The following is a 25500-nucleotide window of genomic DNA, read 5'->3' on the forward strand; positions in this document are numbered from 1 at the left end:
CTCCCTCACATCTCCCTTTTCTGTGTTCCCATTTAGAAAATCATGTTCAGCAATACTTCACCTTCTCTCAAAACTTATTTTAGATTGTACGTTTCAACTATTATGTCTCCAGTTTTGCCCTTTGTTATCAAATATTTAAATTTTTAAGTTTGACATAATATTATTCAAATTTCACCTTTGTTCTTATAGTTCATTTATTTTCATGCTCCTTTCCGCTAAGTCACTAATGCCATGTTATCTTTATATCCTGCATCATTCTAGCATTCATACAATTTACAATACTTTTGCAAATAGTCCTTGAGCCACTCTCAGTCTAAACTACCTCACAGGATTGTCGTGAGGATAAAAATGGGGAGAGGGAGAACCAGGTACCACACCCTAGAGCTCCTTGGTGGGATACAGACACAGCAGTAAACAAATTAAAGTGCAACAAGCTAAGAGGAGATATCAGACTCCTTTTGTGGAGTTTCTATTTCCAGTACCCAAGACAACATTTGATCCCTGCACCCAGAAGCAAGGTCCCTAAAGGAAGGGGACATTGGCAGTGATAGGGCTGGTTGCAGCTCCCTTTGCAAAAAGCATCCTTCATTGGGTGCTGTCACACCTGTGTACAGCACTCAAAATTGGAACTCTGAAATAAAGGCAAAGGCTGGGCTCTGAAGGATAGAACATAGGTCTTCAACCAGTGGGTTGCAGCAAGCTCCTGCAGCCAGTGGGAAGCTGCACACGCCTCCTCCACACCAGAAGAAGTGCCAGAAATAGCGTTTGCGCGCACGCACTCCGGCCCACCGTGGCGCCTGTGGGACCGTGAACCGGCCCAAGCCGCAAAAACTTTGCCGTTCTAGGTTGAGCAAACCAAGTTGGTAGCTTCTGGGTTGTCCGTAGATCTCAACCCTCCACCCCAGTGGTCTTCAGCTGGTCTAGACCCAAGTCCCACCTCCCGATTCCTGAGCTGCAACATGGGACTCGCTATCATATTTTCACTTTGGATTTATACTTAAGAGTGCTAATGATGCACTTTGTTTAATCCTAAAATGACAATCTGCAGAGAAATGTACGTGGTGTAACCCCAGCGTTACTACTGAATGAAAACTAGTCCTGCAGTGAGGCATGAGAAAGGCATGAGCACCTGATTGGCTAGAAATATGTGTCTTATTTTTTTTTAAAAATGGTGCGTTCTTTTCTCCCGCCACATCACCACACTTGTGGAAATGGATACAAATGAGCATCTAATCACAAGAATGTGCCCTAGTTCAAACTCACATGAGGTGCTCCTTTGGTCTGGTCAGCTTCAGCTGGAATCTCATATGGTGGCAACAGCTTTGCTGCACGTACAAACACCACGTACATTTCTCTGCAGATTGTCGGGTTAAGTACTTAACCTCGGGTTAAGTACTTATTTCGTTCCGGAGGTCCCTTCTTAACCTGAAACTGTTCTTAACCTGAAGCACCACTTTAGCTAATGGGGCCTCCTGCTGCCGCCGCGCCACCAGAGCATGATTTCTGTTCTCATCCTGAAGCAAAGTTCTTAACATGAAGCACTATTTCTGGGTTAGCGGAATCTCTAACCTGAAGCGTCTGTAACCCGAAGCATATGTAACCCGAGGTAGTGGGCATTTTGGGGGTTTGTTCCCCTTGCATAATAAAGGAAGATAATTGGGAGTTTGCTCATACACAGTCACTTCCCAGCCACAGGTTGGTAGCCTAGATGTTCTCCAGACAGGTCTTGGGTTAAGGAGCATCTCTAAGGAAAGGCAAGCTTCCCTAGCCCTCGGCTACCTTCCACCAGACCCAGGGAAACCACATCACCCACACTTCCCTACCTTGCTAAGGCCTGGATCTTCACGGTGTAGCGCTCTTCCTGCTCAGAAACTTTCTTCTTCAGGTTGTCGACTTCTTGCCGAAGCCCCGCGGAATGCTCCATCTCTCCGTCGAGGAGGTTCCGCAAGGAACTGAAGGGGGAAAGGGCACAGTGTTATGGACACAGCACCGTCCATCATGGCATCACACTTGTCAAGGCAGGCCTGTTTCAATATTCATTCATTCATTAAACTTATTCGTCGCCCGTCGCCTGAAGGTCTCCAAGTGACTTACAGAAGAAGAGAAATACAATACATTATACCCTAGGGGGAAATGGTGGGGGAAATTACACAATACATTAGCATTTCATAGAACATAACATCCAGGGGGTGGTGGGGATATACTAGCTGTATAAGGGACCCCTGTCCATTAGGTCCAGTCGTGGCCGACTCTGGGGTTGCGGCATTTATCTTGTTTTATTGGCCGAGGGAGTCGGCGTACAGCTTCCGGGTCATGTGGCCAGCATGACTAAGCCGCTTCTGGCGAACCAGAGCAGCGCACGGAAATGTCATTTACCTTCCCGCCAGAGCGGTACCTATTTATCTACTTGCACTTTTTTGGCATGCTTTTGAACTGCTAGGTTGGCAGGAGCAGGGACCAAGCAACGGGAGCTCACCCCGTCGTGGGGATTCGAACCACCAACCTTCTGATCAGCAAGCCCACTAACTAGCAAATAAGCAAAACCTCAACCTCATCCTAATCCAAATATCATTCATATCAAACCGACAATCCCCCCCCCCCTTTAAGCTCCCCACCCAGAAATCTGGTGTGAAGGCCAGCTGTTACAAATCAATGGTGTGTAATGGTCCTTCAGGAATGGTCCAGAGGTCTCCTCTCCCTTCAGGGGGGAGCCGTAGCAAAGCAGGAAGATAGTAACACAAGTTTCACCTGCTTTGCAGTTGACGTGGCTGCTGCTCCTCTCCTGCTTCGGGGGGGGGGGTGTGCCTGCCTGAGAATTTCTCTTCCCCTTTGATGTCAAGGCCAGCTGTTACAAATTAGCAGCCCAGTTTCCTCCAGGAATGGTCCATCACCCCTCCAGGGACAGAAGCCTGTGGACCTCTGGGTACCCACGCCCATCGTTCTTGACTACCGGCCATGATTGGCTGGGGCTGATGGGAGTTGCAGTTCCACAAGAACATCTGGAGCCGGCATCCCCAAACTCGGCCCTCCAGATGTTTTGGGACTACAACTCCCATCATCCCTGACCACTGGTCCTGTTAGCTAGGGATGATGGGAGGTGTAGTCCCAAAACATCTGGTGGGCCGGGTTTGGGGGTGCCTGATCTGGAGGGCCACAGGTTTCCCAACACTTCTGCCATAAAGGGAACAGAGCTCTCATGTGTGCTGCACGTATCTTTGGCTTGCCACAACTAGGCATGTATAATTTCCCTACAATTCAGAGCCCTTCATTCACCTACAGCGTCTCGAGCATCTGCATATAACAATGGGTTGTGACTCGGGAGGCAACGTCTTGACGAATCTATTCAAAAGGTGTCATCGTACAGGAGGGAATGCCTCTACTGGGACGGTGCTGTCTGCGGCACATGCATGCGCTATCTAAAAACATAAAACGTTGGCTCCTCCAGAATTACTGTTTTATTCATATGCAAATGAATGGCACTTGAAACAGATTATTAGGAAACATCAAATGGTATGAACGTTCAGCAACGATTATTCAAGATGCATACCTCTACTGATGACTCATTTCACGTTTCCCCCACCATTCCTTACTGCTTTTTGGTTTAGCAGAGAGGGACACAAGGACCACGATATGCGTTTACTCCAGGGCCAGTGTAACGGGACCCCAAACCTGTACAGGTGTGTTTCACTCAGGGTTCCTGGTCACCGGAGGAGCCCTTGCACACCACTAAGTGCACAGGGCTCCCTTCACGCTGGCACCAAACACAGGACCAATATGTGCGTTAGCATGGAGGCAAAATTAGTGGGCTACAAAGGCAGAAGTCTGGTGGGGCAGCATCACATGCAAATGCAATCCAGGAAAACGCCTCCCGTCCTAATGCTGTGGATATAGCATCTTAGCATGAGGTTGACCAAGTTACCTGCTCTGCTCTTCCAGTTCATGCTTCCTATTCATCATGGCCACAATGGCTTGCCGAAGTTCAGCTGCGGAAGAAAAAAGGAGGCAGGGAGAGAAATGGAATATATCACTCCAGTTACGTATCTAACACAACAAAAGCTCTGAAATTCATACCTGTTACCAGTGTGGTGTTTTGCTTGGTGGTGGTGTTTTTAATGTATTGTAAAATTTAGAACAGAGGTGGCGAATCTCAGACCCAGAGGTCAAAGGCAGCCTTCCAAATCTCTTTGTCTGACTTTCTAACCCTTTGTCTGACCCTCACCCCTGACACTCCCTCCCAGACTAGATGTCCCCGTTTCCCGGAGACAGTCCCCGGATTTACAAATCTGTCCCCAGACAAAATCCATCCCTGGATTTCATTTAACGCCGCTGGATTTATATTTTAAGTGTTGTAGATTTCTTAGTAGGGATTGGTTCAACTGCACAAAACACATCATATGGGGACTTCCGGCAAGGCAAAATGGCGGGTGCCACAGCAGCGAGCAGCTCCTGAAGCCAGCCAGAGCCAACCGCACTACCAGGCTGGCTCTGGGCTGCTGAGACTGCCGCTGCCCCCAAGGGGGAACTGGGGATGTCCGGCGCATCAATTGGGGGAACCGCTGACCCCCATGACCCAAATCAGCCACCTGGCCAACTGCCCAGCGGTGCTCAAGGGCCTGTAAAAACCCCGGAGCCGGCGCAGGGAGAAGGAGGAAAGGAGAAGGAGAAGGAAGAGAAAGAGGTTGGAGAAAAAAGAGGGGAGCCCCAACCTTGCCGCGCTGCTGAAGTCACTACCGCTGCTGAGGAAGAGAGATAGGAAAGCACCAGGAGGGCAAGGACACGTGGCCGAGCCCAGGTCTGACCCGACCCAAGCCTACTCCATGGCAGATAGCACTCCAAGAGATCGGGTTGGGGCCCAGAGGAAGGCCGTGTGACAGAGGAGACCCAGAAGAGAAGATATTACTTCTTTTTAAAAAATAAATAAATAACTTTTTTCTCTCTTTTTTTAAAAAGTGTCCCCAGATTCTTTGAAAAAAATCTGGTAACCTTATCCTAGACTGCTTTTTTCTGCCTGGAATGACTCCTTAAACCCTGGCCATGACTCTTGGTTGCCTGAAGGTCAAAGAGAGTTGTGCAAGTGTACAAAGGTGCCCACTGTACGAAGGTAAATTTTGCATTATTGCTCTGCCCCCTTTTGCCTCTGGCCCCAGCCACCAATGGCATGTGGCTTGCAAAAGATTGCCCAAGAAGGGGCTGAAAGAGCTTTAGATGAATACCTAAACCACAACCACCCTGCCTGCCTGCCTGCAAGCTTTTGGAATCAAGAGAGAGGCTAAATAATTTCCTCCACAGATATCTGATGTCCGCGACATTTGTGTTATGACTCCCAATAAGCAACCAGGCCATGGTGGAAAATACGGACTGTCCGAAAGCGCCACTGAGTCTTGGAACATTTCGCTTCCAAATGGCTTTGTCTGACAGATTTATCAGTAGGAGCAGGAATACAAACAGAACTCAGAAGAACGTGTGCTCAGGAAGAGACATGCTTTAGTACAGATGTACCCCTTCTCCAGGGCACGTTATTAATTTAAAAAACTCTCAGTGGCTAGTCAAGGATTAGATAAGGATAGTTCACAATCACCTCTTGAGAAGGAGCTGTAAAGTGAAGTCATCTGTCAGCATATATCCAGATATACTCTTGGCTAAGACCCTATTCTCAGATTGCTTCTGTAGCTCAATGCCAGAATATAAATTTGATTTCTCTGAGTGGTGGTGGTTTTTTCCTTTTAATTTACAGATTAATCTGACACATTATAGGGAACAGAAACATAACAGCATATAGGAAATAACATAGGAAAGCTTTAGTCCTGCCCCAAGAACCTTGATAATGGGGACGCAGTTCTTGTATACAGACATTTGATCAGTTTTTAATACTGGCTTCTTGTTGTTGTTGTTGTTTAAAAAATGGCTTAGAATCCAAAAAACAAAATGGGCTCTATCACCCCATCCTATGGCCATATTTATTGGGGAGGAGTTGTTGTTGTTCAATTGTATATACAATACACAATGGCAGAAGTAAAAAAATGAAAACAAAAAACCTACTCCTTGCTTCATCTCTGTTGATGAAAATGTTAGTAAAGTAAAGGTACCCCTGAACATTAAGTCCAGTCATGACCGAGTCTGAGGTTGCGCGCTCATCTCGCTCTATAGGCCGAGGGAGCCAGCATTTGTCTGCAGACAGCTTCTGGGTCATGTGGCCAGCATGACTAAGCCACTTCTGGCGAACCAGAGCAGCGCACGGAAACGCCGTTTACCTTCCCGCCGGAGCGGTACCTATTTATCTACTTGCACTTTGACATGCTTTCGAACTGCTAGGTTGGCAGGAGCAGGGACCGAACAACGGGAGCTCACCCCCTCGCAGGGATTCAAACCGCCGACCTTCTGATCGGCAAGTCCTAGGCTCTGTGGTTTAAACCACAGCGCCACCCGTGTCCCAATGAAAATGTTACTCCACAACAAACAAAGCAATCCTATGGCTCTTTGCTCAGAAGGAAATCCCACTGGTTTCAATGGGACTCACTTCCAGGCTTGTGCAACCTAAAGCGATACTTTTAGGACCGGTGTTTCGGGAAGATTGGTGGATTTAAGGCAAAGGGGGATAATCTCAGTGGTAGAGACTCATCTGCCTTGCATGCAGAATTTCCCAGGTTTAGTCCCCAGTGGCATCTCTAGGTAGGGATGGGAGAGACTCCTGGCCCCCTGGAGAGCTGCTGCCAGTCCGTGTAGACAATACAGTATGCTCCTAAGCGATCTGATGCAGATAAGACCAGGAGAGTCGCTACGCTTTTGAAGAGCGGAAGTTCTGTGAGATGCGTTAGCAAAGCACGTTGGACAAAAAAGGGGGAAGAGGTGCTTCCAGACTTGGCAAGGAAAGAAACGAGGAGCAGAAAGTCCTCTTTCAACAAAACATAGGTTGCAGCCTTTAAAACATAACAAAGCACTGCTGTCAAAAACCACTTGTAGCTGTGGGTCTTGTGGCTTTTATTATCACACAGTACTTCGCATTATACACCTGCTACATGTTTATAGAAGTGAGTTGCTACGCAACCAGCTGGAAGTCTCCCTGCTCAGAACCCGTTCCCTAGTAATAGAAGGGTGGAAAGCCATACATTAAAACAAGATACTTTGCAAATGCATATATACATAGACATAGCCACTGCCACTCAGTGTAGACAGTGCTGAGCCAGACCAAAGCTCTGATCAACATCAGGCAGCTAATATGCTCCAATGTATTTCACCATTATTGTATATTAATATATTTTAATTATTCCAATTTGTCACAGCATCAGGGTACATATTTGGGAAACTAGCAGAAAGTTGTGGATTCACAATATGGTGATTGCTTGTGTTTACGCATGACTACTGCCTGCAAGCCTGCTTCTAATTATGGTTAGAAACTGTGGTTTGGCACTAACTACAGTTAGCAAAATCGCCAGCACAAAGATAACACGAACCACAGTTAGCTGCAAAACAGAAAGGGGCAGCTGGATGAAAAGGGAGAATCAAGCGAGCAGACGGGGCTAAGAGATCAGACAGTGTTAATCTGCACTAAGCCACTGTGAAATATAGGAAAGAGAGAGCGCCATGGCTAGAAAGGTGAATAAATTCTAACTTTCAACAGGCTTTTACTGTTTTGTTTTATTGCTGAGGGTTTTGGTTGCAATTTTTGGATGGCTGATTTTTAGTTGGTTTATAGTGGGGTTTGTGCTGTTTCCCTTTTGATAGTGTGTGTTCTTTCTGTGTTTTCTTATCTGGAAGTGCTCCACAGGGAGAAAAGGAAGGCATAGCTTAGGTCACAAGCACACCCTACATTTAAAGCACTCTTATACCACTTTTAACAGTCATGGAGAATCTTGGGGGCTGTAGCTTTGTTCAGAATGCTGACCTCACACAGCTACAACTCCCAGCACCCTTAAACTACAGTTCCCAGGATTTCCCATTACTGTTTAAGTGGTGTAAGAGAGCTTTACCTGCATGGTGTTGGTTGCGACCTCACTTACAGGAAGTCACGTGGCACCAGGTTAAAGTAGGTCTAGCTTTCATCGATCTAGGGACCCTCCTGATGTTTTGAACTCGCAACCCCCATCATCCCTAGCCAGCACAGCCAACGGAACTGTAGGCCAGCAACATTTCAAAGGCCACAGGTAAGTCACACTCTTATTACAAAGTGTCTGCAACTGCCGCTAGGGAAAATTAGAGCAAATTATATAGCCAAGGTAGCTACCAACTATAAAGGAGATGAATTTATTTGACCCTATCTACATCAAGCTATATTCTATCTTTATCACCAAACTCCGAATATAATTGCACACTGTATTAATTAACATTATTTTTTAATATATTAGTGGCCATGTGATGATTTTAGCCTAAAATTTTATTGTTTAATGTCCTAACCTGTATATTAAGGTACATTTATAGCTCTGTTTAGAGTAGGTAATGTATTGATAATATAAATGTTTTACATTAAAAACCTGACAGTATCAAACTATCGAAGGCTTTTCACCAAAGCCAGACTAAACGTCTTTCCTTCGGCAATTTTGGATGGCAGGTTGAGAGGAGTTCCCTACCAGGACAGACTTTGCTTGTGTGCTCAAGACATCGATTCCATAAAACATATTTTGTTGCACTGTGCAAAATATGAGCAAGCCAGGGCTGAACTGATACTACCCTTCCTGGTACCTTTCCCAGGAAAATCAGAGGCTCACTATGTCAGGTTCCTATTGGAAGACCGGACAAATGCTAGAACATTAGCAGTGGCAACGTTTTATCAGTGGTTGCAAGAACCAATGATCCCTATATTCTGAACAAAATGCTTGTTTAACCTGGAGGTAGGCTGTATGAATTGTGTATTGCTTTGTAACAATTTGCTGGGTCTCTGGACCGTAATAAAGATTGATTGATTGATTGATTGATTGATGTTTTAAGTTTTTTGTATTAATCCAGCATATTTTAATTGTTGAATGATTCTGTGCACATTGCGGCAGCCTTTGGCTATGTGCAATAAAACTGACTGACTGACTCCAGGGAGTCCAACACTCTAAACACTGGATCAAGGATGCTAAACTACCCGCTTTCTGATGTGCTTGAACTACAACTCCCATCAGACCCAGCCACCATAACCCACAGTCAGGGATGGTGGCAGTCATAGCTCAACAACCAATCAACATCATTTGGAGGGCAGCAGGTTGGAGAACGCTGGAGTTAGTGGGGATTGGACCACAACTTGAGACCACAGCAGGTGACCAAATAAGTGCCGAATTACTATGTGGACTCAACTTTGCTTCAGTTTCCTATTAGGACTTTTATTTTATTTTGCAAACCGTGTGTGTTAAGTGAGGAATTCCTTCACCGACTTCGGAAGACACCCTCTTTGCTTAAAAGGTGAGCCAGCGTTTATCTTTGATGTTTAATGTCTCCTGCTCTATAGGTATCCTGGGTTGACCTTGGATGTTTAAGGGTTTAAATCAACTTCCAGGATAGCTGAAAATGAGGCTAAATATCACCCACGAAAGCAGAGAAAAATTATCCCATATAATGTTTTTGCTAAATTGGCCAAGAGTTAGAAGCAGCAAGTGAGCGCAGGAGCAATTGCTCCCCCTACTGGTGACCAATATTTTAGCGCCCTGAACAAGGAAGACTCAAACAATTTTTTAATACTCATTGGAAGAAATGTTTTACTGCCAATCTATGGAAATCTATCGGCTGCCAATCGGTTTTATTTTAAAAAACTGTTTTGACAAACAAGCTCTGCATTCCAGATATTAAACCTCCCTGCCACGTTGCACATACAAATTCAGCACCTAAAAAATAACGGCAGATGCAGATTTGGATAAATCATATATAAATTCCCAGCCTGTTCTGAATGTTTATGGCAGGTTAAATTTAAGGCGCACTTTCTAAATTTCAGCTCCAAGTGCATTATGAAACAGACAAAATACTGAACAAACCTCTCAAAAGCCTTTGCTCTTCACCTGTAATATGGATTTATTTTCCATATTTGCTGAATTTTTTAATTGTTTTTGATAAGTCTTTTGAATAGTTATATTTATTGTTGTTTGGTTGAGAGGCTGAGCAGATTTGGGCGCAATTTTGTGGGAAACTGGCATGCAAATAAACAGATGATGCTGATGGTAATAATTTTAGCCTAGGCCCGGACACTAAAAACTATAACAAAGTGATGCTTTTGGAAGATGCTCAATGGAACACAGAAGTTACCAAAATAATCATTCAGTGCTTGGACACTACAGACAAGACAGGACTCCCAGGGTTATCTTTGAGATTGTGATGGATATACAAGATGTCACAGCATATTGACCTCAACGCAATAATGGCTTTGATATACACACAGCCATGACTAAACTGGGTTGAAAGAATGGTGGTTAGCTTCCACAACAGTCCTTCCACAACAGACAACCCAATAGTGACTAGAGCAGGGGTCTGCAACCCGCGGCTCCGGAGCCGCATGTGGCTCTTTTACACCTTTGCCGCGGCTCCGGGGCGGATACTAGCGAGGGGAGGAGGCGCATTGTGCGCCCCGACACTCCCCACTGTGGCGGGCGCTGTACTGGCTGTGACGTCGCATGGGGGCGGTGCGTGCATTAGTCACGCACCATCCCAACGTCACCTTCCCGCCAGCTGTCAGATCAAGGCTCTGGAGATATATTTGTTTTAAATGTCGCAATGGTTTTGCGGCTCCCAGGTTTTTTTTCTTCGGAAACGGGTTCAAGTGGCTCTTTTTGTCTTAAAGAGCCAGTGTGGTGTAGTGGCTAAGAGCGGTAGTCACGTAATCTGGGAAACCGGGTTCGTGTCTCCGCTCCTCCACATGCAGCTGCTGGGTGACCTTGGGCCAGTCACACTTCTGTGAAGTCTCTCAGCCCCACTCACCTCACAGAGTGTTTGTTGTGGGGGAGGAAGGGAAAGGAGAATGTTAGCCGCTTTGAGACTCCTGAAGGGGAGTGAAAGGCGGGATATCAAATCCAAACTCTTCTTCTTCTTCTTCTTAAAGGTTGCAGACCCCTGGACTGGACGGTCTCATCCTTTATATATCCAACCAATCACTGCTCTGCAAAAGAGGCTATAAGGCAGGGGCCATCTTATCAGGAGTTCTGCACAAGGTCAGAACCAGCCTATGGTAACTCCTCCAGTTGCGTATCAGACAGGTTCCTTCTCTGTTCTCTTTGGGACACCTGTTGAAAACTTTCCTCCCTTCCATACAGGGAGATTTTTTAAATCCCAGTCAATATCTGAACACATTTCAATTTGTTTTTATATGTGTGACTGTTCTTAATGTACAGTGGTACCTTGGGATGTGAACGGGATCCGTTCCGGAGCCCTGTTTGCATCCTGAACAGAACACAAGACGTGGCAGCGCGTCTGTGCATGCGCGGGTCGCATTTTGCCGCTTCCGCGCGTGATGTCATTTCGACCGTCTGCGCATGCGCAAGCGGTGAAACCCAGAAGTAACGTGCTCCGTTACTTCCGGGTCGCCGCGGAGCGCAACCCAAAAGCACTCAACCTGAAGCGTATATATCCCGAGGTATGACGGTATTGTGAAATTGCTTCTGAGATTCTTCCGAGTAAGAGATTGTTATTTGTTGGCATCCATCAGTCTCGGAAGACAACAGAGGTGTTCGCCTTTGGATGTGAAGTCAAATTCATTTCATTTATGAAGATTCCATAAACGCAACAACTAATAATGGAATTAACAACAGACCGCTTTGGAGTAAAGCAGAGCTTTCCCCACCTCTTTCCCTGCTGATTGAACATAGTTATACCTTGGGGGTCACAATAAGGGGGAGAAGGTGCTGTATGTTTTCAAGGCACATCTAGCCAACATAGTGAAAGATTAACTGAGCCTTTCATCTGACCCTGCAATGCTCTTCTCAAGTTATAGGGCTTTTGCTTCCAATTTTGGGGGTTTTATATTCCTAATATTGTGTTTCACTTCCTACTGGGCTACCGATTTATAGCCCCAAAATTTGAATTAGCCCAGCCTCCCCTAATCTGATGCCCTCCAGATGCTGTCAGGGTACAGCTCCAACCATCTCTATCCACTGGCCCTGCTGGCTGGGGCTGATGAGGGTTGCAGCTGAAAACAGCGTGGTGGGAGGCCACTACGCAGGGAGACGGCTGAATCAGTTCTATGAAACTGATAGGAACTCTTGCCAATGCTAGCCAGTGAACTGGAACTCATCCTGACAAAGCATTTGCTTGGATGGAATGGAAAGACAACAGCAGCAGCCTTCTGAATCCGGCTCAGCAGAGACTTACCAACAGTCATTGGTTCTGGCACAGTGGCCGAGGGTAGCAGATCATGCAGAGAGTTCTCTTTGACAGGGGGGCTCACTTCTTCCCTGATTTTAAAAAGAAAAAAAGGTAAACCTGAAAAAGTGCCTATGGAAGACATTTGAACTACAAGAACAAAACCATTTCAATGCTCAACTCTCATTCATTTTGATGGCACCATAATGACTAGTATTAGTTATCCATTACACACCCCCACATTATCCGGATCCCCAGAAAATTGAGCTCCCTTGACTTTACTCCTGACAGAGTCCCAGGCTCATGCACTAGCTCCCCTCTCCAGTTTCCTTCGTGAACTATTTGTTACTGCAAGGCATAGTTTCCATGCACACCTCATTTTGAAACACATTTCTCCGAGGGTTTGCAGGCATAAATGATAGTTTGCGCTAATCAGTTGTTCCTTGGCTCAGATGCAACAGCAAACTATGGCTTGCATAAACAAAGTAAGTAAAGAAAGAGGAAGCACGCAAGCTTGAACCTCGAGCATAAACTGTCAAACCATGGCTTGCCATTACACACATACCAAGCTTTAGACAGGAAGAAAACAAAAAGTTGTATGGGCTTGTTTGAAAACTTAATCTGCCTTATACCTGTACTGTGAGTTGGCATTTCCACGAGTCAATTCTACTGAAAAATCAGCTGTTTCGTGCTCATCACCATTCTCCAGGTTACCTAAAAGAGCACATAGATAACACTGTTAGAAGAAAGATGACATAGGTCCTAGTTCAATGTTACTTTCTTCCAGGCACTGGTCCACTTTTGAAAGCAGCCTTGTTAATTTTCAGTCTCAGAATTCAGCTTTGTGAGAAATCCACTCGGGGACAATTTCATAGAGTGCAATGATATACTGAATTAAATATTGTATTCAAGGGAACCAGCCAGTATGGAGGCGGAAATCCACCGATTACTGGACATCTTTATTTAAGACTGACAGCCCTCTTGCCAAGAATCAGATCCCTACAAACCACACACTAAAGTGTGCAATGCTAGACTTAACTATTAAGCAGTTATAATTCACATTACGCAGTTCAATGGGACTTAAGAGTAACTTTATGAATTGGTAAAAGAAAAAGAAAAAGATTTGTAAAACATTTCTGCATTCTGCAACCTTTAAGTACAAGAATTCAGGAACCAGGACAGATTACAGAAATTAGGTATAGCACTACCTGTAATAAAACAGAGGTGTCATACGTTTCCGAGCACAATTCAAAGTGTTGGTGTTGACCTTTAAAGCCCTAAATGGCCTCTGCCCAGTATACCTGTAGGAGTGTCTCCACCCCCATTGTTCTGCCCGGACGCTGAGGTCCAGCACCGAGGGCCTTCTAGCGGTTCCCTCATTGCGAGAAGCAAAGCTACAGGGAACTAGGCAGAGGGCCTTCTCGGTAGTGGCACCCGCTCTGTGGAACACCCTCCCATCAGATGTCGAGGAAATAAACAACTACCTGACATTTAGAAGACATCTGAAGGCAGCCCTGTTCCAGGAAGTTTTTAATGTGTGACATTTTAATGTATTTTTAATCTTTGTTGGAAGCCGCCCAGAGTGGCTGGGGAAACCCAGCCAGATGGACGGGGTACAAATAATAAATTATCATCATCATCATCATCATTATACAGTCACTTTGCAAAGCCCCAACACTAGTTGGTCCTCACATTGAATGAGATGTGGGTCACGGTCACTGCCAATTTACAGAAAAGTTACAGCGTCCTGCCCGGAGTGAACAACTTTTGGCAGACAAGCTAAAAATTGTGATTGCTAGGATCCCAGTTCCCACCCCACCCATCAGTGACAAGGTCAAGGATAACTCCCCTGCCCCAACCTTAGAGGTGGAAAGGTGACAGGGGTTTGCTGGTTTGCTCACTATGTGGACCAAGGCCCTCTGGGAACTTCCACCCGCAGCAGCCAACCACTTCTGCCCCCAGCCTGACTCCCAACCTTAGAACCATGTTACTGGCAGGGCAGTCTGAGCCAACTCTGCAGCTCATGAAGACTGCATGCCACCATGGAAAGCCACCATGGAAAGGAAAAATTGGCTCAAGCCACTCCCTACTAAACTAGGTCTCTTGCTTGTCCATTGAAGGAGAGAATTACCGTATTTTTTTGCTCTATAAGACTCACTTTTTCCCCTCCTAAAAAGTAGGGGGAAATGTGTGTGCGTCTTATGGAGTGAATGCAGGCTGTGCAGCTATCCCAGAAGCCAGAACAGCAAGAGGGATTGCTGCTTTCACTGTGTAGCAATCCCTCTTGTTGTTCTGGCTTCTGAGATTCAGAATATTTTTTCTTCTTCTTTTCCTCCTCCAAAAACTAGGTGCGTCTTGTGGTCTGGTGCGTCTTATAGAGCGAAAAATATGGTATTATAGAACAATGGAGGAAAATCTGCATTCACTGTCCAGTCTTCAGGCTGGATATTGGTTTTGCCCTGGATGTTTAGACTCAGGAAAGGGAGACTACATCTGTCTTTGTCAAGGGACTAGGGTTGGAACCCATTTAGAAGGAAACAGACTCACACCCATGTTACTAGAAGATATGCATCAATAGAAAGTAGTCTACAGTATGCAAGTAAAATTCAATTTATTGCTCTGCTCACTATCGCCTCTGGCTCAGGCTCCGGCTGCCAGCTGGTGCTGGAAATTTGCCCAGCAAGAAATGTGGACCTTGGGCTGGAAAAAAAAGTTCGGGATGGTGGTATTTAAGGGCTAAGGTACAGCTACAGATAATGAATTGTATCTACACTTTGTGCACACCTGTTGAAGTTGATGGGCAGGACTAACTTAGGTTCATTAAGTTCAGAGGGTTTGCTTAGTTGGGAATGACCCCATGCCTCTAAGCCATTATTTTTCAGCTCCCTCGGGATCAAAAACAGTCCTTTTCAAAGTTAGATGCTCCATCAAGCCAAGAAAAAAAGAAGAAATGGGGAGGGGAGGAGGGAATTTGACCGCCAGACAGGTGATTGACAGCATAGCGTCCTAAAGCAACAATTTGAAGTCTCCCCCCCCCCTTTTGCATTCAATGGGACAAGATCGCTTAGCAGGGCATTTCCAGAGGCCAGTTCAAGCTGTGCATCACTCTTCTTTCGATCTCTAAAGGAACTCTTGCCATTTGTCATTGTCTCGCTGGCTTCTCAAGTGTTGATGTGTGTTGAAAAAAAGATGCCGAAACAACAAATGCAAAGGACAGGTCCTTGCGCTGTGTCCCGTCTGCACTCAGAGAGAGAAGGAAGGTGGTCCGGGCACTTGAATAGCTGCAGCTTGCCTTGCTAGCCCCAGAGAGCTGCTTCTTGCTAGGATTTTCCTCCCCTCGAAAATCCTTTGATAACAAGACTCCAGTGCTCTACCATAAGGGTTTATCTGTATTGGGGAGGGGGGTTTTCGAGGGAGGGCAGAATATCGATATGAATCAGAGGGGCACATGAACCCATTTCAGCCTTTAATGGAAAGGTATGCATTCCATTTGGCACCTGACAATGGCTTTTTAAAAGAGAGGCTTTGATCAATTGTATGCAAGCCTTTCAACTATTTATACCATGCTGCAGAGTTAAATCCGCAGGAGGGCACTGGATGCAGTGGTTAACCCTTTCAGGTCTTTTTTACTGATAGCTGCCAAAGAGAAAAACACAAAAGGGCACCATCTACCCAAAAGAGACCCAGGGAGATGAATGCAAGTTGCACAAAAGCTCAAATTTTCATTCTATGCGATGATTTACAAGTGACTGTCAATCTTCAGGCTTGGCACCTCTCTTTCTGTTCAGCGATGAACTATATTTTCCTTGTCAGCCATATTTTTCATGTTAGCTATTTGCACGGGACACACTTATTTGTATTTCGTCTTCTCTCCTCCTTCTATTAATAAATTACTCCGAGGTCTAGTGGAATGTCAGCAGCCTTTGACTTCTTATTGTACAGGCTTTTTCAGTTGCTCACTTAGCTGAACAGACAAGCTCTTGAAAGAAACCAACTTCCCCACACTACCTTTGAGGGGATTAAAAATATTTGAACTATAGTGAAAAGGACCGAGACAACCTATTATTGGAGAATACGAGCAAGTGAGCCAAATAAATTGATGGAGAAATGGGCATATTTTTTCCCCTGACGTACTGGAAGAGCGAGTACAATGATAATGTATAGCCATATGTTTTCAGTTGATTGTGATGTGCATTTTTAAGCAGGGGTTTTATTTACTGTGTTGCAAGTAAACTTCTTAATGCAAATTTGTTATAAACAACAATAATAGCAATAACAATACTACATTTCCCTCTCCACTACAAACATACAGAAGGCTCACTAGGCAAGGGGAGAGAGAAGCGTCAAAGAAAAAATTACTTCCTTGCATGCCTCCTTTAAAATAGCCCAACATTTTGTGTTATAAGTCACTCACCCTCCATGCATTTCAGTTACCGTATTTTTCGCTTCATAAGACACACTTTTTTCCTCCTAAAATGTAAGAGGAAATGCCTGTGTGTCTTATGGAGCGAATGTGTGGTCCTTTCGTTGGCTCCCTTTCTGGCCCGGCCCCCTTGCCCAGGCCTCCATTGTTGAATGTTCTGCAGACGGAGGCTGTTTGCTTCCCCAGCGACATGTGACTGGCTGATTAGATTATCAGTCTGGAAACTGTAGAAACGGCTCCCTTTCCTTTCCTAAAGAAGCTGCAGAACTGTGAGTTGAACCCCATAAAAACAGGATTTTTTTCCCTTTGCAAAGTAAGCTCAACAACTTTGAGCTGATCCTCAAAAAAAGGGGGGCTTTTCCCCTTTGCAAAAGAAGCTGCACAACTGTGAGCTGATCCCCCCAAAAAGCGGGGCTTTCCCCTTTCCTCCTCTAAGCCCTAAACGGCCTCGGCCCAGTATACCTGAAGGAGCGTCTCCACCCCCATCGTTCTGCCCGGATGCTGAGGTCCAGCGCCGAGTGCCTTCTGGTGGCTCCCTCATTGCTACAGGGAACCAGGCAGAGGGCCTTCTCCGTAGTGGCACGCGCCCTGTGGAATGCCCTCCCACCAGATGTCAAAGAGATAAACAACTACCTGACATTCAGAAGACATCTTAAGGCAGCCCTGTTCAGGGAAGTTTTTAATGTGTGATATCTTAGTGTATTTTTTGTCTTTGTGGGAGCCGCCCAGAGTGGCTGGGGAAACCCAGCCAGATGGGCAAGGTACAAATAATATATTATTATTATTATCATTATAAAAACTAGGTGCGTCTTATGGAGCAAAAAATACGACACTTGTTTCAGACAGTCTTTGAACTTGGCTGCAAAGATATCAACTGTTAACAATAGATACTCACCAGTCTGGGAGAAAGAGCCTACAGCACTGACAGGGAACAACTCATCAGAATCATCATTCAGGACTTGCAGAGGAGACCAGGCGCAAACCAGCGAGTTGCTTGTGACACCCTCGGACGGTCTAAATAACAACCACATTTTTCAAAAAACAAAAATTGTGTATAACATCAGGCTTTAACTGGAACACAGCCTTTCCACAAAAACAAAAAGTGTGTTCAAACTGCAAACTATGTCTCTCATCAATTTCTGATGTGTCGACTACAGGGCTGGAATAAGTTCTCAGGTTGTACAAATATTTGGTTGCATTTAGTAATGTTTATTCTCATTTCTGAGAAACTGACTTATAAATTAAGAGTGTCTCGGGGTGCAGCTAAACCTATGTAAACCCCCCCTAATTTGGCAGCCATTTTTTACATATATGACAAGCCAATCATGGGGACGGCAAGTCCCAATGAAACGTGGCTTTATTTGATTTCATAACGTTTGCTTTGCATTCTCTCTGTATTAGGTTGGGTTTTGTTGTAACATCCAACGCATTGTGCAGTCTCTTGAAAATGTACTTTAGTTTTATGGCTGAGAACCCGGTTGTCGTTGTTTTGTACTCCCCACCCCCTGACACACTTCTGTTTTTATTTATTTCTTACTAGAGTGTTACTTTAACTTCATAATTTTGTCTTGAAAATAAAAAGTAAGTGTGTTCAAAGCAGCTCACAAGATACAAGAGTATGTATCAACATCCATGAACATTTTGGTAAATGTGTCTGGTCAGCTATCCCAACTTTTGCTATTTTTATTTATTTACTGTTCTCTTATAGCCACTACATTCATAGAATCATAGAATCATAGAGCTGGAAGAGACCACAAGGGCCATCGAGTCCAACCCCCTGCCAAGCAGGAAACACCATCAGAGCACTCCTGACATATGGTTGTCAAGCCTCTGCTTAAAGACCTCCAAAGTAGGAGACTCCACCACACTCCTTGGCAGCAAATTCCACTGTCGAACAGCTCTTACTGTCAGGAAGTTCTTCCTAATGTTTAGGTGGAATCTTCTTTCTTGTAGTTTGGATCCATTGCTCCGTGTCCGCTTCTCTGGAGCAGCAGAAAACAACCTTTCTCCCTCCTCTATGTGACATCCTTTTATATATTTGAACATGGCTATCATATCACCCCTTAACCTCCTCTTCTCCAGGCTAAACATGCCCAGCTCCCTTAGCCGTTCCTCATAAGGCATCGTTTCCAGGCCTTTGACCATTTTGGTTGCCCTCCTCTGGACACGTTCCAGTTTGTCAGTGTCCTTCTTGAACTGTGGTGCCCAGAACTGGACACAGTACTCCAGGTGAGGTCTGACCAGAGCAGGGACATTCATATCCCTATGGTTCTCCTCTCCTCATTTTACCCTGATAATAACCCTGTGAGGTAGATTAGGCGAGGGACTGTGACTGGCCAAAGGTCACTCAGCGAGCTTCACGGCTAGGCAGGGATTTGAATCCTGGTTTCCCAGGTCCTAGGCCAACGCTCTGACCACTACACCACACTGCTTGCCCAAAGCAAGAAGCACCAGACTCTGCACAAACACCCAGTACCAGGCAAACACTCTCTATGGCTGTTGTGACATGAGAGGTTTGAATACAGACACAGAGGGCATGGGTTCAGCTCCATCATTAGCATCACCTACAGAAGCACCAGATCTGGGCCTTGACACTAAGCATGAATCCAGAAGATTCATCTATCAATCACTTCACATCCAAAAATTTCAAGGCAAGGCAAAAATCAAAAATAAAAATCTGCAAAACAACATCAGGTTGTGAACACAGTACGGGGTACATTTTTAAAGCCCAGAAGTTGATATGGCACATGGGGTGAGATCATCCTTCCAAGAAGGCTTCCCAAAATAAGAAAGTCTTCAACACGAGGGCAACATAAAAATATAGTCAGCCCCTGTCTAATCTGGATAGGGAATGACTCCAATGGGGTATCATTCACCACAGTGTAATCATGTACCGCCTTCTCAGATGAAGATAATATATTCAATTTTAATGAATTGTTTTCTGCAGCTTTAAAAAAACTACTACAATAAAGCACAATTTAAAAAATCTGCTATGTACGATTGGAACCCTTTCGTGTGCTGCTGGGGGTACGCATTCCGCACTTTGGGAAACACTGATCTAGGGTGATTGCAAAGTGTCTTGAGTTTCCACTAATAATAAGGGGTTTTGTTGCAGGAAACGTCTAATCCCAAATCCAAAGGCAGCTCTGCAAGCTCTTCAGGTAAATGTACCAAGTGATTTCTTCCGAGATCAGGCCTCGCTGAGGATCCAAACTGCCCCCCTGTGGCAGAACTGCCTGTATTTCACTACAGTTTGCATCAAGCTCCATCTGGCATCTGAGCTGGCCAGTTTCTTCAGTGGATATACATGGGTCCCTGCCCATCATTCCCCTGCGCTGGCTATTTGCTCTTAGCCGCTGCTTCTTCCAAACTTGACTGTGGAGCTTCTCTTCACCAGGACTGGACAAGGGCTAGCACTGCACTGGGTTAATGCAATGCTGTGGCAGCTGAATGCATACTGTACAGTCCTTTGCTCACATGCTTCCTTTGTGGCTCAGTCGTTGGGCACTTGCTTTGGTTGCAAAAGGTCCTGGGATCAATCCCCAGGGGGAGCTAGGAGCTGACTAAAACCCAGGAGATCCACTACCAGTCATTCTGTCTGTAGACCAGTGTTTTCAAAACCTGGGTCTCCAGCTGCTTTGGGGCTACAATTGCTATCATCACGGACCACGGGGCCTGCTAGCTAGGAATGATGAGAGTTGTACACAGCTGGAGACTCAAGTTTGGGAAACACTGGGATAGACAATACTGACCTGGATGGACCAGTAACCTGACTCTGTAGCAGGCAGCCTCCTAGATCTTTAAGAAGGATGATTGCCTCCTAGATAAATATGTTCTCGTGCATGCACAAACACACACACACACAGACAGAAAGAGGGAGTTGCTGTTTTTCAAAGTCCAAGAAGATTCATGACAAACTTGGCCAGGGCAGGACTGGTAGCTAGAAGGACTCTGCCACCCGGTTCAGAAAGCGGTGAGAATTAAATCCCCCAAAGATCAAGGGGTGGGGCAGCTTTTTCAGCCCAAGGGCTGCATTCCCTTTTGGGCAGCCTTCCAGGTGTGGGGCAGAGCCAGAGGCAAAAGCAGATGGAGCCACAAACGCCATTTTTTCCTTTGTACAGTAATTTCTAGCCTCGCACACCCATCTCTAGCCTCCATTCAGGCAAATTAGGGCCAGAATCGGAGTTCAAGGACACCTTCAAGCCAAGAAAAAACACTTGGGGGTTCAAAGCAGGGCCAGGGTGGGGAGTAGCCTGGGGAAAGGGGTACGAGGGCCATAGAGAGAGACTTGCGAGTGTGGAATTTGGCCCCCAAACCTCCTGGAGATAAAAGCCATGCGAGACAAAACAACCCCTGAATCTCTTGAGTTTGCCTCTTAATTAACATAGGGAAACGCCACATGTCTTGGGACACTGCAGAATACTCACTTTCCACAAGACTCTGTGTCTTCTGCCATGCAGCGGTTTCCTAAAATTTTGCCGTACGCGTCGTCATTTTCATCCACATCTTCATCGTCTATACTTTTCACATCCAACTTTTGGAAGCCACAGTCCCCATTGAGATATACAGAATCATTTTTCAACAAAGGCACACTTTGGTCCCCGCTCAGTTTAGCTAGCATCTCTCCGGGACCAGGGGGAGAAGCTACGTAGGGTGAAAACCTGTCCAAGTTTTCTTCAGAGCTTTCCCCTGCAACAATTCCCCTTAAGACATCCCCCGGGTTTTGTTCATCTTCCTCATCATCAAACGAAATGATATTTGTGACTTTCTTCTTTTTCTTCATCCGATCTTTTCTGCATTTTAAATCTGAAGGAGAGAGAGAGAGAGAGATGAACACAGAAGATTTCAAAACACACAGCCTATAAGAAAAGTGGTTTTGTTATTTTAGAAAGCTTATTCTAATTTTACAGGGTAGCATATATGCAACTGGGGGGGGAGCGTGAACTAATAGTTTTTCAGGATTCTAATAATAGAACTGTAGAGTGGAGAGGGACCACGAGAGTCATCTAGTCCAACTCCCTGCAATGCAGGAACCTTTCACCCCATGTGGGCCTCAAACCCACAGTCCTGAGATTAGGAGTCTCATGCTCTACCAACTGAGCTACCCTAATCATTATGCCTAAGCCCAGCTTATTTCTAGAATCAAGATTTTACAGCATGTCATTTGAAACCATGGTTTTGTGATAGCCATGGTTTGTGATAGCCATGGTTTTAAAATTCCAAACTTGGTTTGAATTTGCAAATGTATAGGTGAACTGTAACTTAGGCGCTACCTTTGCGTTTTCCAGAGGTGAAGCAAATTGTTGGAATTTTGTCAGTTCAGACATCATGCCAAATTATGAGCTTTTAAAAGGTGGCTTTGCGTAGCTGTAGAATGGAAGCCAATTTCTTATGAATTTATTCTTCACGTTATTGCTACGGCTCATATGGATTCCCGACGGCAAACTACAACAATGTAGCAGCTTGTCGTTCTTAACTTTACAGCGAGAACCCTGGACCTAGTTGCCGTCTCTTGCGTGCCTTTTCCCCTTGATACAGACAGAAAGTCTACAACTTAACTGGCCTATCGTGTGTTTATCGGAATGTGTTAGCTGCATGATGAATCTTTATTTATTGCATTTACATCCCACCTTTCCCCCAAAGAGCTCAAGGCAGGGCATATGGTTCTTCCTCCTCCCCATTACCCCCATAACAACCCGTGAGGTAGGTTAGGCTAAGAATTAGTGACTGACTCCAGGTCACTCAGTAAGTTTCGTGGCCGAGTGGGGTTTTGAACCCTGGTCTCCCATGTCCTAGTCCTGCTCTCTAACCATTGCATCATCATGCCATGCAGAAGCAAACAACTGCCTAGGAGATAAGGTATGAGTGAAAACCTCCCAATGTTCAAAATCACAGCTACCATCTAAAACAAGCCTCTTTCCTTGCAGGCCACCTCTGTCAATGCAGTCGGCCCAGTAAGACTTACCACCACTAAGACTCTTCGATAAAATGGGCAAGGGGTCGGCATCTTGATCCGATTTGATTAAGATCGAAACAGGAGAGGACGCCGTGATTTCTCTGAGGAGGCTGCTAACTCCTTGAGTAGATTCCTTCAACAACGAGGTCACATTCTGTGTGGATTCTTTGAGAAGGTCAGAGACTGTGGGAGGGCACTTGCTTTGCCCATTCAAATCCTTGTTATCAATGTTGATTGCAAAAAGAATAGAATGCAGCCCTTTATATAAAAGCAAAAAACGGAAATGCAATGTAACTCAGAGGACAAATTTACAAAAAAGTATTTATTTCATAAAATGTATATACTGCTTGATTGTAAAAGAAACCTCAAAGCGGTTCACAAAAAGAAAAGAAAGAACATTATAAGGCTACTTGATCCTTTTAATTTCCCCTCTGTTGCCCAGCAAGGGCACTACAATCAGCTAATGCAACCCAGTTAGTTTTGCTACAATCTGATGATTATCAGCTTGTGGTAACATGGATGAGGGATTTTTCACTGGTGGCATTAGTCCTGGGCAATGTTCTCTCTGCTGAAATATAGGAGGGTCCCATCAGCATTGGCATTCCACCAGCTCCTGAAGACACAACTGTTTAGGCAAGCGTTCCCCTGAAAGGAACTTGTGATTTTACTGTTTAAACCGTGGGGTGGGGTTAAACTGTTTTTAACTGTCATGCTTATTAACTGCTTGTTTTAACTGAGATTGGAACTGTCGTCGGGCATTTCAACTCTGTATTGATTTTATAGATGTAACCTGCTTAGAAGCCATTTTGGCACGGAAGCAGCATATAAATAAATTCAATTCTTCCTATCAGTACCAAAAACGTTACCCAGCATTGTGTGTTTAAAACATTTCTAGTCCAGTCTTCACCACAAACTGCCCCACAGATTAGACTGGATGATACATACCAGCTGCCATGGTGGGAATCATACTAGAGCGCTCTTCATCCATCATGAAGGACCAGTCTTCGTAGAAGACACTAGATGTTAAAAAAAGAAGAAGGCAGGAGAAAATGGTAAACAAATCTACACATACGGAAGAGGCTGTGGTTCTTACTAACTCCCTTTTGGATGGGGACAGGAGAGGCGCTACACTACTTCTATAAACTGAAAGAGAGCAGAAAAGTGGCAGATGTGTTGCCCATGACACTTTTATGATCTAAAAAAAAAAAGTCAGACTTTTTTTACTACTCTCTTCCAACTCTCAAGACACAGATCAGATAACCAAGACTGAACTGTGGGAGAGGGAAGCCAGCCTCAGTTTAGAGAAAAGGCCATAACTCAGTTATGGACAAAGTACTCCTCAATAGTAATGATCTATAGTACTTTGTAAGCTGCTGAGGCTTAACATTGCAGAGTGCATTTTTAAAAGCTCAGGGACTGGCTTTCTCCAACGTCCCATTAAAACTACTATAAAGACCGTGTATAAAGAACCCGCCAACCTATACCCACTACCACCCTCTACAATGCTAACAGCCACAGCAATAGCCAAACACCAAACACAACAGGGTGACCAAACCTCATAGCCATCAGTCCCTCAACCCAACCCCATGCGTTACTCATCTACTTCCCAACCTTGCGTTATGCCCAGACCAGCCACTCTATACAGGAGTTTCCCAACAGGTGGCTTTCCTGATGTTGTTGGACTACAGTTCCCACAAGTCCCAACCAGCATGGCCAGTGGTGGTGGATGATGGGAGCTGTGGTCTAAAACATCCAGAGGGCACCAGGATGAAGAAGACTGCTCTAGATACAGTGGGGCCTCGCAAGACGAAATTAATTCGTTCCGCAAGTTTTTTCTTCTTGCGAGTTTTTCGTCTTGCGAAGCACGGTTTCCCATAGGAATGCATTGAAAATCAATCAATGCGTTCCTATGGAGACCGTCCGGGGACATAGGGGAAGCGCCGCGCGCCTTCCCCTCTGTCCCCGGACCTGTTTTAAAGCAAGGGAAGGGGCAACGGGGAGAATCGCTTCTCCCCGTTGCTGCCCCTTGGTTCAAAAGGGGTCCGGGGAGAGAGGGGAAGGCACGCGCGCCTTCCCCTCTGTCCCCTCTTTTGAAGCAAGGGGCGGAGGGGAGAAGATCGCTTCTCCCTGTTGCCGCCCCTTGGTTCAAAAGGGGTCCGGGGAGAGAGGGGAAGGCGCGTGCGCCTTCAACCTCTGTCCCCGGAGATTGCGGGGCTGGCAACGGGGAGAAGCGATCTTCTCCCCGCCGCCCCTTGCTTCAAAAGAGGTCCAGAGACAGCGGGGAAGACACGCTGCGCTTCCCCGCTATCCCCGGAGCTTGCGGGGCAAGCTTCGTTTTGCGTCTTGCGAAGCGGCTAAGAAAACGAAAAACTCCTTCGTCTAGCGAGTTTTTTGTCTTCCAAGGCGTTCGTCTTGCGGGGCACCACTGTATGTTAACCAAGGGAGCGAAGGATTAAGGCATAGGTAAACTCTGATCTACAGAGACCTTAGCTGTGTTATGAGGATTAGAGTCTGCATCCTGAAAAAATAGAGCTAATGCAGAGAGTAAACAGAACTCTCTCATGCACAATCTTCCATGGAAGATAAGTGAGCTAGAGAGGGCCAGATGCAGCTATCAGTCTAATAAGCCATGGATTATGAGACCTGAGAGACAGCCTCCATCCCCACACTTGCCTTCAGGGCAGCAGGTGAACAGAATGCAATGGGAAACCATGGTTTAACGATGCACCGAGTCAGAAGGTCAAGGGGAGGGATGGTGACAGAGCGCATGGGCACAAGGCTAATTCTCCACCTAATAAACCATGATTTATCAGACAACTGCACTTAAACCAAGTCAATATGTACGGGAGCATGTGGAAGATTG

The 25500-nt window shown here is 45.5% G+C and overlaps 1 protein-coding gene across 6 annotated transcripts in view; it reads right to left on the reverse strand.

Moving 5' to 3' along the window:
* SNX29 (sorting nexin 29) overlaps window positions 1–25500 on the reverse strand; it is a 223021-nt gene that overhangs the window by 183776 nt on the left and 13745 nt on the right. For all 6 annotated transcript variants that reach the window (XM_082200070.1, XM_082200072.1, XM_082200073.1 and 3 more), the window contains 8 exons: window positions 23583–23653; window positions 22647–22895; window positions 21109–21487; window positions 17577–17695; window positions 12891–12972; window positions 12268–12350; window positions 3920–3983; window positions 1824–1952 (listed from right to left, as the gene is read on the reverse strand). In XM_082200070.1, coding sequence (XP_082056196.1) covers window positions 1824–1952; window positions 3920–3983; window positions 12268–12350; window positions 12891–12972; window positions 17577–17695; window positions 21109–21487; window positions 22647–22895; window positions 23583–23653 — 1176 coding nt within the window. The remainder of the gene's footprint in view (window positions 1–1823; window positions 1953–3919; window positions 3984–12267; window positions 12351–12890; window positions 12973–17576; window positions 17696–21108; window positions 21488–22646; window positions 22896–23582; window positions 23654–25500) is intronic.

The sequence above is a fragment of the Podarcis vaucheri genome (genome assembly GCF_965113315.1).
Source record: "Podarcis vaucheri genome assembly, chromosome: 14".
Lineage (NCBI taxonomy): Eukaryota > Metazoa > Chordata > Lepidosauria > Squamata > Lacertidae > Podarcis > Podarcis vaucheri.